Source organism: Propithecus coquereli, unplaced genomic scaffold (genome assembly GCF_000956105.1).
Source record: "Propithecus coquereli isolate 6110/MARCELLA unplaced genomic scaffold, Pcoq_1.0 Scaffold38, whole genome shotgun sequence".
Lineage (NCBI taxonomy): Eukaryota > Metazoa > Chordata > Mammalia > Primates > Indriidae > Propithecus > Propithecus coquereli.
In genome coordinates this window covers 4,077,935-4,090,092 of record NW_012149507.1, presented here as the reverse complement: position 1 = coordinate 4,090,092, position 12,158 = coordinate 4,077,935, and the positions used below count along the sequence as shown (strand labels likewise).

Sequence of the window (12,158 nt, the reverse complement as noted above, 5' to 3'; positions counted from 1 at the left end):
TGGTAGAGACGGGGTCTGGCTCTTGCTCAGGCTGGTCTCGAACTCCTGAGCTCAAACGATCCGCCCACCTAGGCCTCCCAGAGTGCTAGGATTACAGGAGTGAGCCACCACACCTGGCTGAAGCCTATTCTTAACAGTTACTTTAAAAAGGTTTACAAAAGATCCTGAAAAATAAAAAGTGCTTACTTTTAAGTCTAGCTTTCTCAGCGGGGTCCAGGGCAGCCACAGGCTCGGAGACTCGAGAGGGTAGGCCTATTCCAGTTTTATTCACAGCTCGGACTCGGAATATATAGGAACGACCTTCTATCAGTCCAGTGACTGGGAAACGGGCAAACTTCACAGGTGTGTCATTGCACTGAGACCAGCTGTCTGTGCCCACCTCACATCTAAGAAAAACAGAGTGATTGACAAAGACATTAAAAGAAGTGTGGCTAAATTTATAGCTCCAAGGCTGCAAACCCACCCAGCTGCTGCAGATCGTCTCTGTAAAATATCCAACTCAGCGTGGTTGATTATTAAACTGCAGGCACTTGTCCCACTCAAATGCAGTGTGTCTTCTTTAACAAGAGGAAAGAAGCCTCAGATCCTTCCTGAACCTATTAAAAGCAGGCAGCCAAGGGGCCTCACGAGCTAAGCAGAGGAGTTTGGGGGTTGAGGGAAAGCACCAGGTAGGTACTTGCAATCTTCACACTGGAGAGGCTTAGGTGGAGGATCCCCTAAACATCTCCCTGGCTGATGCCTTTAAAATTCTACCCTTAGTGACTTCTTTGTCTTTCTTAGGTATTTTCTTTTAAATATAGAAGTACTGTTGAGAAAATTGGCACCTTAAAAGATGCCTACTTGCACTGTAGTTTGGAAAACAGCTCAGCGTATTTTCTCACTTGATGGTCACTGCATCTTGCGTGGGCGGGAGCCGGGGCAAGGAGGTCGTTGCAGTACATTTGTTTCTTTACCAGAGGAGACCGATGAGAGGCAGGGAGATTCCCAGGCCTGGCAGGGGAAGACTGAGTATGGGCTTGGAAATGCTGATTTTTAATTGAGTGCTTTTACAGCAATTGGTACCTGGGGATGGAGTGGGTCACTCCTTGGGAGACAAAGATGGCAGCTCATACCATATTATTGGCCTGATCCACAGGATTTCAGGGGCTCAATGTGTGATTGAATTATACAGCATTAGGGTGAAGTAACTCATACCATTTTTTATGAGCAGAGCACTGTACTTTTAGTTCATATTACTTCCTCAACATGACTCTATGTCCAAAATGTATGATTCCCAAATGATTCTCATGGGGGCGAGGGTCGCCGGTGGCAGTACAAAGGTGGTTGAGGTGGGGGGTTTATCTTGCCTTCCTCACTATCATCTTCCATTCTTCGATTTAGACAATAGACATTTTCCTTAGAGAAATGTAAAATGCTATCAAACACAGCTTCAATCTCTGTCTTCATCCATTTCTCCTAAATCTTTCCCTTGTAAAAATTCTGTAGCTGCTATGGTGGGGATGGCGGAAGCTGAGAGGGCTAGGACAATTCTTCAAACCACCCCCGTCTCCAGAGATCCTCCAGGACTCGGCTTCTTCCCTGAGAAGACACTGTTGTGGTGACCCTGTGATGTTAAAGAATGCTTCCTCTCAAGTGAGCAGAAAGAAAGGTGGAGAGCGCTGCTCCTGACACTTCTACCGCGTATTGGAGCAGAAAGAGCACAAACCTACAGCCAGGCTGATATCTGAATTCTCGTTCTGCTACTTAGTACTGGTGTGACTTTAGTGACTTTAGTGTTTCCTCACTGGCATGTGGTCTTGGACCAGCTACTTGTAATAATAAACTCTACCTCAAAGGGTGGTTATGGGTTAGTGGTTAATTAATGCAAAGTGTCTAGAATAGTGCCATGCTGCCATGCACGTAGTAAATGCTTAGTAAACACTAGCCGCAATGTGGATATTTTTATTATGACTAAGGCAAAAGGAGAACAAAATGTTCTGATTGTCCCTAGTCTTTCACTGATCAAAGTTTGAAAATCCCTTGGAAATCTGCCGAAGACAATAAAGCACGAAAAAGAATCTATCTGAACCTTCACAATTCATCATTACTAAATGAAATAATGTGGAAGCACTGTTTCATGTGTATGGTTAAGTAGTACATAATTCAGTATAGATATTTCTCTGGATAGTTTTGAGCCCAATGGGCATATATTTACTGATGGTTATAAATATGAGGTTTAATACGCCTTGGTACAAACCCATTGTACTACAGTGATACAGATTATCTGTCCCTAGTGGTTTCTATAATCATATTTCATTATTCAAAAATGAAAAGAGAATTGGAGCAACTGTTTGAATAGAAACAAAGTCATAGAATAATGCATTTAGGCCAATAATCTAAATTTGCTGCGTATATTGTCCAAACTCACTTCATAATTAATGTATAAAACCAAGTTACTGTAAATATCAGAGTCTATAAGTTTTGGAGAATGTAAATAACAAGGACTTATAGATAGAGTATAATTTAATACTATTGATTTTTGTTGTTATTTCTTTGTATAACTTAAAACCATATCTCACAGTATAAATAAGATTGTGTTAGTATTCCTAAAGTCAATATTCTTAAATTACCAACATATTAAGAATATTGACATTAAATATATTGAATACCAGCTATTTCATTTCCAAAGTGGTCTCTATTAGGTCTACAAATTCATAGTATTCTTTCCAAATTAGTGACTTGAGCTAGTAGTCAAGCTGAAAGAATTCATCTTTGGAATTTAGGTAAATTGGTAGGTAAATAGATATGAACATACAGATATAAAGAGTGTGTGTGTGTATATAGACAGATAGATAGAGACAGACAGAGACAGATAAAGAGAGAGTTGAAGAGAGAAACAGAGACAAAGAGAAAGAGAGAAAAAGGGGAAGGCCAGAAAAGAAAATATTTCACGTAGAAATTATGGGAGAAATCAAGCATGCATCTCTATGGCCAAATAACTCTAACTGAAGTTAGACTAAGCACTAACTTATCAATAAAGTATCCCAGAATAGGACTCCCTCCATCTACAGCTGGCTGTTTCCAAGAGATGATGATATAATCTTTGTTGGCCTCCAGGCACACCACATCCAAGGGAGCGGCTGGCGCTCCTTCAATCTCTGCATCAGCATCTGTGGAGATACAGAAAGATCCCGTTAACCTTCTCAGACATGCTCTGTCAGCTTGGCAGGCTGAGGTCTCAGCACACACATTCCTTATCCCATCACCACAGTGGCCATATCTTTGGCCCCAGCAGAGCAAGCCTCAGATCTTGTAATTTGTATATGAACATAACCATATGTGTTTTTCACCGTCAGTAGGAAGACCATCCTGTTAGAAAATAGAAAGGGCTCTAAAAAGAACCCATGACCTTTGCCTCATGACCCTTGCTGCCCAAAATGTTCCAAAAGAAAATTAATATGGAGATGTTGGAGATTGCTACCCAACAGGTCAATCCTGCCAGAAAGTCTGTTCTTACGACATTGATTGTGCAATGTTACTCGGAAACTATGAAAGGCTCTGAAGGGGGACAAACAGTCCCTTCTGGGTGCAACCATAAGAGAATAAGAACCATGCCCTTTGCCCATCCCTATGCTAGACATCACCATTTTGCAAGGGAAAGAAATACATTCGTTTTAATCACATGATTATTCCAGAACTAAAGATCCTCTGATGCAATACTCACATCTGAGCTTAGTTTATCTGAGTTTAGTAAAAGTCCAGGATAATGCAAGGAACAGAGGACAGTGACTGTTTATGAAATGCGATCCCCTGACCGTGTGGTCCCCTCTGGCACAGCTAAATTAGTGAATCGGGGCTGTTTTTAGGAGAGGAAGGGAAATGAGAATATTCAAGTTAGTAACCTTTTAAGTGAGAATAATTAAGACAAGAGGCAAGGTCCCAGGGGGAGGGGTCCATAATTGCCAATTCCTCTTGGCATTTGACTAAAGCTTTCATAGATGGAGTTAAGAGGAGAAGAGGCTGAGACATGCAGGAGCCACTCACCCAAGGGAAAGCACCCATGTTGACTGAACAAACACTTTCTTTTCCTACGCTCTACATACACTTCTGTATAACTCTTGTGAGTTACTAAGACATCTCATGACATGGCAGAAATATTTGTACACTTCCGAATTTAATAGGTATGCATTACCTGTGAAGAGCTCAAGTCACTTGCATTTTGAACATTCTGTTTCTTGCCCCATGAACCAGTAGGAAAGTGTCTCTAGGCAAATATCTCCTGCAGAAGTGCTACAGGAGAATGTAACTAAATTATTGTGCCTAAAATTTAATGCAGAATCCCTGCAAGCCACACAATGGGAAATGAGCATTTTGGTGCAGAGAAACTTCTTTCCTTCTAGGATTTGAGAGCACTGGATGGGGGAGGGTGGTGCTGCTGATAAAGGCAGAGTAGAGCAGGAGTGGAGGGGGGCATGTGGAGGCTGATGTGCTTCAATAGCACAAGAGGCACTACTGGAAAGCCACTCTGCCCCCAGGGGGACAGCTGGTGACCTCTAACCATGTCCTTTTGCTAAAAGCCTATAGCAAAACAACCAGCAACTCCTGCATTGATAGAGCAGAGTTTAGTTAGCTTAGCATGGATGTACTCTAGCAGGAATACACTGTAAAGGAGCCGGGCAGATGGTAGGCATTCAGGGAGCCATTTTTCAAGATTTTTATAGCATTGCTTGGAATATACCATTCACAGGGGTGGGCTTAACAACCTTTCAAATTACTCAGGCATTGATTCCTTCATTTGTTCATTCACTCATTCAGTATTTTTCTAGGTGCTAAATGCAAAAGTTAAAAAATAAGGATCATTCTTTCTCTTATGGAGTTACAATATTGGGGAGGGGGGGAAAATATATTTGGAATGACAAAAGCATAACTGTGAAGTACCAGAACATAGTATTTGCCTTCCAGCAGCTGCTACACCATGTCTGGCCCACAGTACCCATTCAGGCATCATTAATTTCTAAGGCTCCAAACAGCCAAACTATTTGTAGGTTTGATTAGTTGGGTCAAAGACTAGCCTGCTACTCTTTATATTTTGACCTCTGACACAGACTACTGATAACTTTTTCGAAAACATAATTCTATTTCTTGTCTTTATTGTAAAAGTAGCACATTTATAAAAATATGATAATCAAAAATATGTTAAAATTCCTTTTCATTCCATAATTCAGAGATAATTACTACTAACATATTGGCCTAAATCTTTCCAGATATTTTTTCTTTATTTATAAATCAGAAATGATTATTTTTTAAATAAAATGGGATTATACTATACAGTTTCAGATAAACTTTTTCCTTGATATATTTCCATATCAACAATGTAGGTATACAGTATTAGCTTTCATTGCTATGTGGTATTCCATTGTTCACATGGAGCATCTATTCTACTTTATTTTATAGCCCCCATATTGGTAGATATCTAGATTTCTTCCAGTTTTCTCCAATACAAACATTTTTCACTTCTGTCCACTTATATCCTAGAACTAGAATTGTTGGCAATGTGTGCTTTCGATATGCAATGGCAAACATCCTGAGAAAAGTTGAATCAATTTACACTCACCAGCTATGTATAGGAGTGCCTGTTTCTCCAGGCCTCTACCACAGTGGGTTTTTAAAGTCTTTCAATTTTTTAATATGCTAGATAAAAACATTATCTCGTTTCACTTTTAATTGTTCTGATTACTAGTGAAAATTTTTCATATACTTATTTGCCATTTTCAATTCTTCTTTCATGACATTTCTATACCATCCTTCATCACTTTATTATTTCTCTGTTTCTATGTGTGTGTGTGAGAGAGAGAGGTGAGAGAGAGAGAGAAACAGGAGAGAGAGAGAGAGGAGAGGTGGGGGGGGAGAGAGAGAGAGAGAGAGAGAAAGAGAAGGAAAGAATATATAAAAGCCTAGAAGAATATGCAACAAAATGGTAACATTGAATATCTCTAGAGGGTGGTCTTATAGATGGCTTTTCTTTTTCCTTTATTTCTTTTTAAATTTACATTATCTATTTTCCCCAATGAATACATATTATCTAAATAATAAAATCCTGGCTAAATATGTATAGCTCTTTACAATGTGTTTCTGCAGACATATGGTGCTTTGTACACTGATCATTGTGTTGTGGAAGCTATTTTCTAAGCAGCACAAATATCTAAAATAATGCATTGAAATAGCTTCATGCAACTCAATGGATACGAAGTATTTTAAAAACACATGAGATATTTAAAACTTTGGCAGTTTCTTAAAAATTTAAACATAATTTTATCATATGATAAATATCTGCCTGTGTCTCTCCACTCCGGCTGGAAGGGAACATGCAACAGCACCACAAGGCACTGTGGAATAATGATGCAGATGGGACCTGGGATGCTGAATGACCACGTGAAGCAAAGCCAGTTGGACCATCCCCTACCTCTGGATTGACATTGAGGAGAGAAATAAACATTTTGTTGTTGTTTCATTTTAGCAACTTAGCCCATACCCTAATTAAAATCCTGGGTTAGGCATCAGAAGACCTGTAACCTATTCCACATCTGTTTCTAATTAACTGAAGCTTTTGGTAAATCACCGTACTTTTTTGAGTCTCAGTTTCTGCCTCTTAAAATTAGGGGGTTAGATGGAATGGGAATCCTAACAGTTTTTGTGCCATTGACCCCTTTGACAAACAGGTAAAGCCTAGAGGTCCATCTGAGAATAATGCTTCTAAATACACAAAATGAAATACATAAGATTACAAAAAACCCAATTACATTGAAATATATTAATTGTTCTAACGATAGACCCTTTGGGAGTCTGTGGATCCCAGTTAAGTACATCTGGATGACCTTTGAGGTTCCATCTTGGTCAAAATGCCTATGAATTTATGATTGTATTTAGTGTATGTAAGATAAAAATTAGTAAGCCCACCTGTATTGCTTATATCCTTACTTTTCTGCATATTAGGATGCTTTTACATTTTAAAAACCTTTCTGGCCAAGGAGAGACAGCAGATTGCCCCTCCAAAGGATAGCCAATTCTTAGAGGTAGCAAAGGGCCCAGTGGAGGGCATGCGTTTGATATGCAAACTAAGTAATCCAAACCATACCCCCTCTGTCTGGCCCATAAAACCCAGGTAACCCAGGAGGCAAAGTCCCTCTGCCTTAATCATCCCCTGGCCAGGTACCAGGCAACTAGGGACCACACCTACAGTTTAGAACCCACCAAAATTATTTGAATTAGCCAATCTTAAACTGTTCACTTGCCCTGCCTTGACTTTCCCAAGAAACTCCAATAAAGGGCATGGTCTAAGCTCTCCCTTTGCTCCTGCCCCTTCTGCCTCCTGATGACACAGATGCTCTCCTGTGTGGCCTGCTGTGCCTTCCATTTCTAGGACCTGTGAGTGCAATAAACTTTGTTTTCTTGAGCCTCTTCTGTGTCTTTTCTTCTGGCTGCACCTGACTAACCATCATGTAGTAGAACACAGAACACTACCCCGGTATCCTGAAAGTTTTAAGGGTCTTCCATGGGATCCCATGGAGAAATAACATTCTACTTGTATATATCCAATCCATTTAAGACACGACTGAGAAAAAGAAAGACTCCTAAAATCAACAATTATGGTTTGTCTCAGGAATTAAGTTGTAGCCCCTTGCTTCCTATCAAAACCGAAGCTACAAAGAAGGGGACTGGAATGAAATAGTAAATTTCCTCCCTAAATGCATACATATTAAAGGGTAAGCCCCCAAATAATACATTCCTCTTTTGTGGCAGCTTCCAGGAACTGAGATGGCTTTCTATATTATTAGGATTTAGCTTTTCCACTTAAACACCTGTGGAGAACTGTATTCGTGGCTTATTGAAGATGAGGAAAGTCCTGACAGTAGTGATAGTAACATGGTCTAGAAACCATGGGTTGGTGCCTTCAGGGTTCACCTTTTACACTAGGTCTAGTTTAACTAGAAACTAAAATTCTTAGCCCAGGTAACCTGGAAGAAGTTTGAAATGACTCTTTCATCATTACAGAAACATGTTTGGATAAATTGACTTGGGCTCAATGTGGTAAATATTGTTGGGTGTTCTGTTTTTTGCTAGGACTCACCTCGAACAAAGACGTAAGCACTATATTGTTCATAATATTCTCCCATTCGTACACGAATTGTATAGAGGCCTTCATCTTCCTTGTTGAGATGGGAAAATGTCAGTGTTGCCCGTTCTCCACTCCAATTTGTTTGCACCCATTTTGATGGAGAAACAGGTGCTCCTAAAAATTAAAAAAAAAAGGAAATTAACTTATTTTTCCTCCATTATTTCCTTCTTCTTCCCACCCTCTATTCCTCTCCCTTAAACTTTTCTATATTGAAAGCTATTTAATTACTAGAGGAAGTGTCTAGGATTTTGAGTCATTGTGCTATGTTTATATTAGTAAAAATACTAGACCGAAAGTTTGGGGACCAGGGCTAGATATACAATTTAGAGGTGCCTGGTGCAAAATTAATTTGCAAGGCCCCTTGTTCAAAAAACAGAAAAAGTTAAGTTAAAGGTGTTAAATATTCCTGAAAATTATTGTGCAGAAGAAAAACAAAAGTAGAAATGTATTTTTAAAAAAGACCAAAAAAAGAGTAATAAGAAAAATGAAAAAAACAAAAAAAAATTTTAAAGAAAAAAATAATTTTTACAAAGAGGAAAAAAAGTGCTAAAATATAAAGCTTTTTCCTTAAGAATATTTTATTACTTATAAAGTATAATAGGATAATAAAAATTATAAAAAATAATATTTTGGTGCTATAACTATATATAATAAGTAATATTACTCTACTTTTTTTTTACTTTACTAATGTGATGACTTGATTGATAATAACATATTTGTGGCCTGCTTTTCTACAAATTCATTTATTAGTCATCTAAATCTATACTTTTAGCAACTTCATTTTGTAGAATTTATAAAGTCACTCTTTATAAACACAAGCTCACAAATGAGGTTCCATAACTTATTTTGAGAAGGACTTTTCTGAGGATGCAACTGTTACTGGAGCTGTTAAGAATGTTACACAGGCTATAACAACATTAGGTTAACTTTCTGATAAACTCTTTCAAAATATAAATTTTAGTACTCTAGAACTGATGATACTTGGCGAACAATTTTTCTAAAACGATTTAACTCTTTATACAGTTTCGTGTAGGTCCAAATTTAATTTTAAATGTAAATGTATACGATTGCATTTTAATGCTTTGTCTAACTTGTGGAGATGATACTAAGACCAAAAATGACTTGTGATTAGTATATAATTTAGAACACCTGCTATGCATTCTATTATTGTGTCTTCAATTACAAACTTTAATTTAAAAACTGTCTTCCTTGTTAATAATTGGCTCATCTAAAGTTTCACATAAAAATCATGTTTTTTTCCATCAAATGCTAAAATCTTTAAATTTAATTTCCATTTCTAAGCCTCAAGACCAGAGATTCCAAAGTCTTTGAGAATTCTAATAACTGCCTTATGTGCTTTATTACAATGTCTACGTGTACACTTTTATCTCATAATATTCTGCTGACAAAGTTTACTGCCTGATTGCTGTCAGTCCCTGCCCTTGCACTCAGGCCAGGGAGTTCATATTTGTGCAGATCCCACAAAGATGAGTTCTGAGGATGGATAGGAAAGCTGATTGCCCACAGTGTATCCTCGAGCTACCCCCATGTGGAGCCCCTCCTCTCCTCTGGGGCTGCAGCCACCGTCACCTCTGCTGCTGCTGGTGCCACCACCATTGCTAATTCCAATCTGGGCCCAGGTCCTGGTCCCAGGCATCACCTTGGAACCTCATGGTGCCACAGACTGGCCCAGGTGCTCTCATGCCCACCAGGTCTGCTGCTTGGTGAGCATGCTGCCTGCCACCCAGTGCCCACCATGCTAGGGGGCCTACGTCTGCACATGTCTGCCTATCTCCTCGGATCATGTGCATGCTCCATAGTCCCATTGGACTTCACGTACAAAACACAAGTTCAAAGATAAAATGATTATGAATTTCAAGATTGTGACAGCAGAGCATTAAACCAAGCCCAGGTCCCCTTCCTGTGGGACTGCACAGTTAACATGCCCAAAAAGTCAAGCCCTGGAAGGGACCTATGTTTTAGCCCTATCTCTTTCATTAACTATACAACTTTGGGCAAATCATTTAACCTTCCTAGGCCTTAGTTTTTTTTCATGAACAAAATGGAGTTTGAACCATCATAAAGTACCTTATAGGAAATACCACAAAGGATCACCATTAACTAGTTTTTCTTTCATTTTTCTATATTTCTCCAAGTTTATTTTATAAAACAGTTACACAGAAAAATTATATGATAACATTACTAATACACAGAGTAGCTGGAATTTTAAAGTTTTCAAGGGCTTTAAGATATAATCCTCTCTAGAAATAAATCTGGTGAAGACTTTAGGATGAATTAAAATGGATGATGAGAGTCTCTGGGTTTATTCATTGCTCTCTCCACGACACATCTTTTATTAGCTAGGAGCTAGCTTCACAGATAAATATGCACCTAGGGGCAAATTTGATTTCTTAAATTTCAATGCTTTTTTCACTACCTAGGCATAAAGGGATGCAGAGGTCAGAGAAAGTACAAATTTTCCCGTGTGGTTTTCTTTTCCTGCTTAGACCTTGTGTTTCAGTGATACAAGAGGAGGTGCAGGGTAATAAAAAGAGCTCTGGGCTTAGAATGAAAACCATCAGCTCTGAAGGTCTCACGTGGCCAGAATTTGGCTGTGGGATTTGGGGCAATCCCTTATTCTCCTCAGACAGTTTCGTCTTAGTCTATTTAATGACATAATCTGGTATAGAAACTCAGTATATTTGGATCTAAGATTTGCTGTAATTTTAGAAATAACATTATTTCTTAAATTCAATGCTTCAGCTAATCAACTTGTTTTGATAGCTTTTTTGTTTTGTTTTGCTTTGTTTGGGTTTGATCTGGAGTGTTAGCTAGCCTTTAAATAGACTTTGACCCAAATCGGATTTAAAAGGGAAAATTAAATACTTATTTCTTTCTCACACCAAAGTATTGTGGCTCTGGGCTCTTTTGAAGCAAAGTAAGGCTGAATTGTGATTTAATGCCAGATTCAGAGGAACTGACAATAGAAAGATTTTCTTTCTGTTCTACCAGCTTCAGTTATAATATAATGTACAACAAAAGAGTGATGTTATCTACTTTTGTGCTCTTAAGGGACATCAGTATAACTTGCATGTTTTGTATGCAGAATATACTTATCAGAGGTTTCAAAATTATAAGAAGCCTTTGAAACATTAGAACAAAAGTGCCAAGGTCTAAATTTCCTCTTCATTTACTATGCTGGTTAATGAAGAATATCAGCATTTTATTGTTTTATAAGGTTATGATTTTTAAAGTTTCATACAATTTCAGTAGTTTCTATGAGGAAGGGTATTTTACCAAATAAAATTAATTTACGAAATGAATATACATTTCTTGTAATTCTTTCTACATATTACTTATTGATAAGAAAATATCATCTCTACAAATATATTATGAAAGTGTTGCTACTTTGCTATATATGTAAAAACTTTTTAAACATACAGTAGGCAATCCCCCCTAACTTCCAGATTCTACCAGCTCTGACAAACAGATCTGCAATCTGGTCTGCAACCTTCTGTGAATACGAACCTAAGTGAGAATTCATTATAAAGACTCACCATTTCTGTACCACTGGATTTCTGGCTGGAAATGTTTAATTTCGGGAGTGATGACTACACGACAGCCTAGACTCATCGTCTCTCCCTCTCTCCCAAAAGACACATCAAACTTGTCATCAAAGTGGATCTCAAACTTGGATGCATAACCATAAGGGGTCACAGCAACTGGGTACAACAAAAACAAATATCAGTAATTTATTTTTTTCTCATGAAAGAGACACAGGCATTTTAATAAGCACAGGCAGAAAGTAGTCACAACAAAGACTAATCAAATGACATATTTGGGCAAAATGACTTATTTGGGCAAAAATGAAGTTCTATGTAAGAAGTATATATACCCCATATGCATATAGTGGGTCATTAAATATGAAATATCCGATTTCAAATCAAAAGTTTACGGGCACGGTGGCTCACTCCTGTAATCCTAGCACTCTGGGAGGCCGAGG

General features: G+C 38.3%; 1 protein-coding gene across 1 annotated transcript in view; it reads right to left on the bottom strand.

Annotated features, from left to right (window-relative positions):
- MYOM1 (myomesin 1) overlaps positions 1-12,158 on the bottom strand; it is a 184,578-nt gene that overhangs the window by 93,381 nt on the left and 79,039 nt on the right. The window contains exons 8-11 of the mRNA XM_012652075.1: positions 11,713-11,877; positions 8,108-8,269; positions 3,008-3,149; positions 187-386 (exon numbers count right to left, since the gene is read on the bottom strand). Of these exons, the coding sequence (XP_012507529.1) occupies positions 187-386; positions 3,008-3,149; positions 8,108-8,269; positions 11,713-11,877 (669 nt within the window). The remainder of the gene's footprint in view (positions 1-186; positions 387-3,007; positions 3,150-8,107; positions 8,270-11,712; positions 11,878-12,158) is intronic.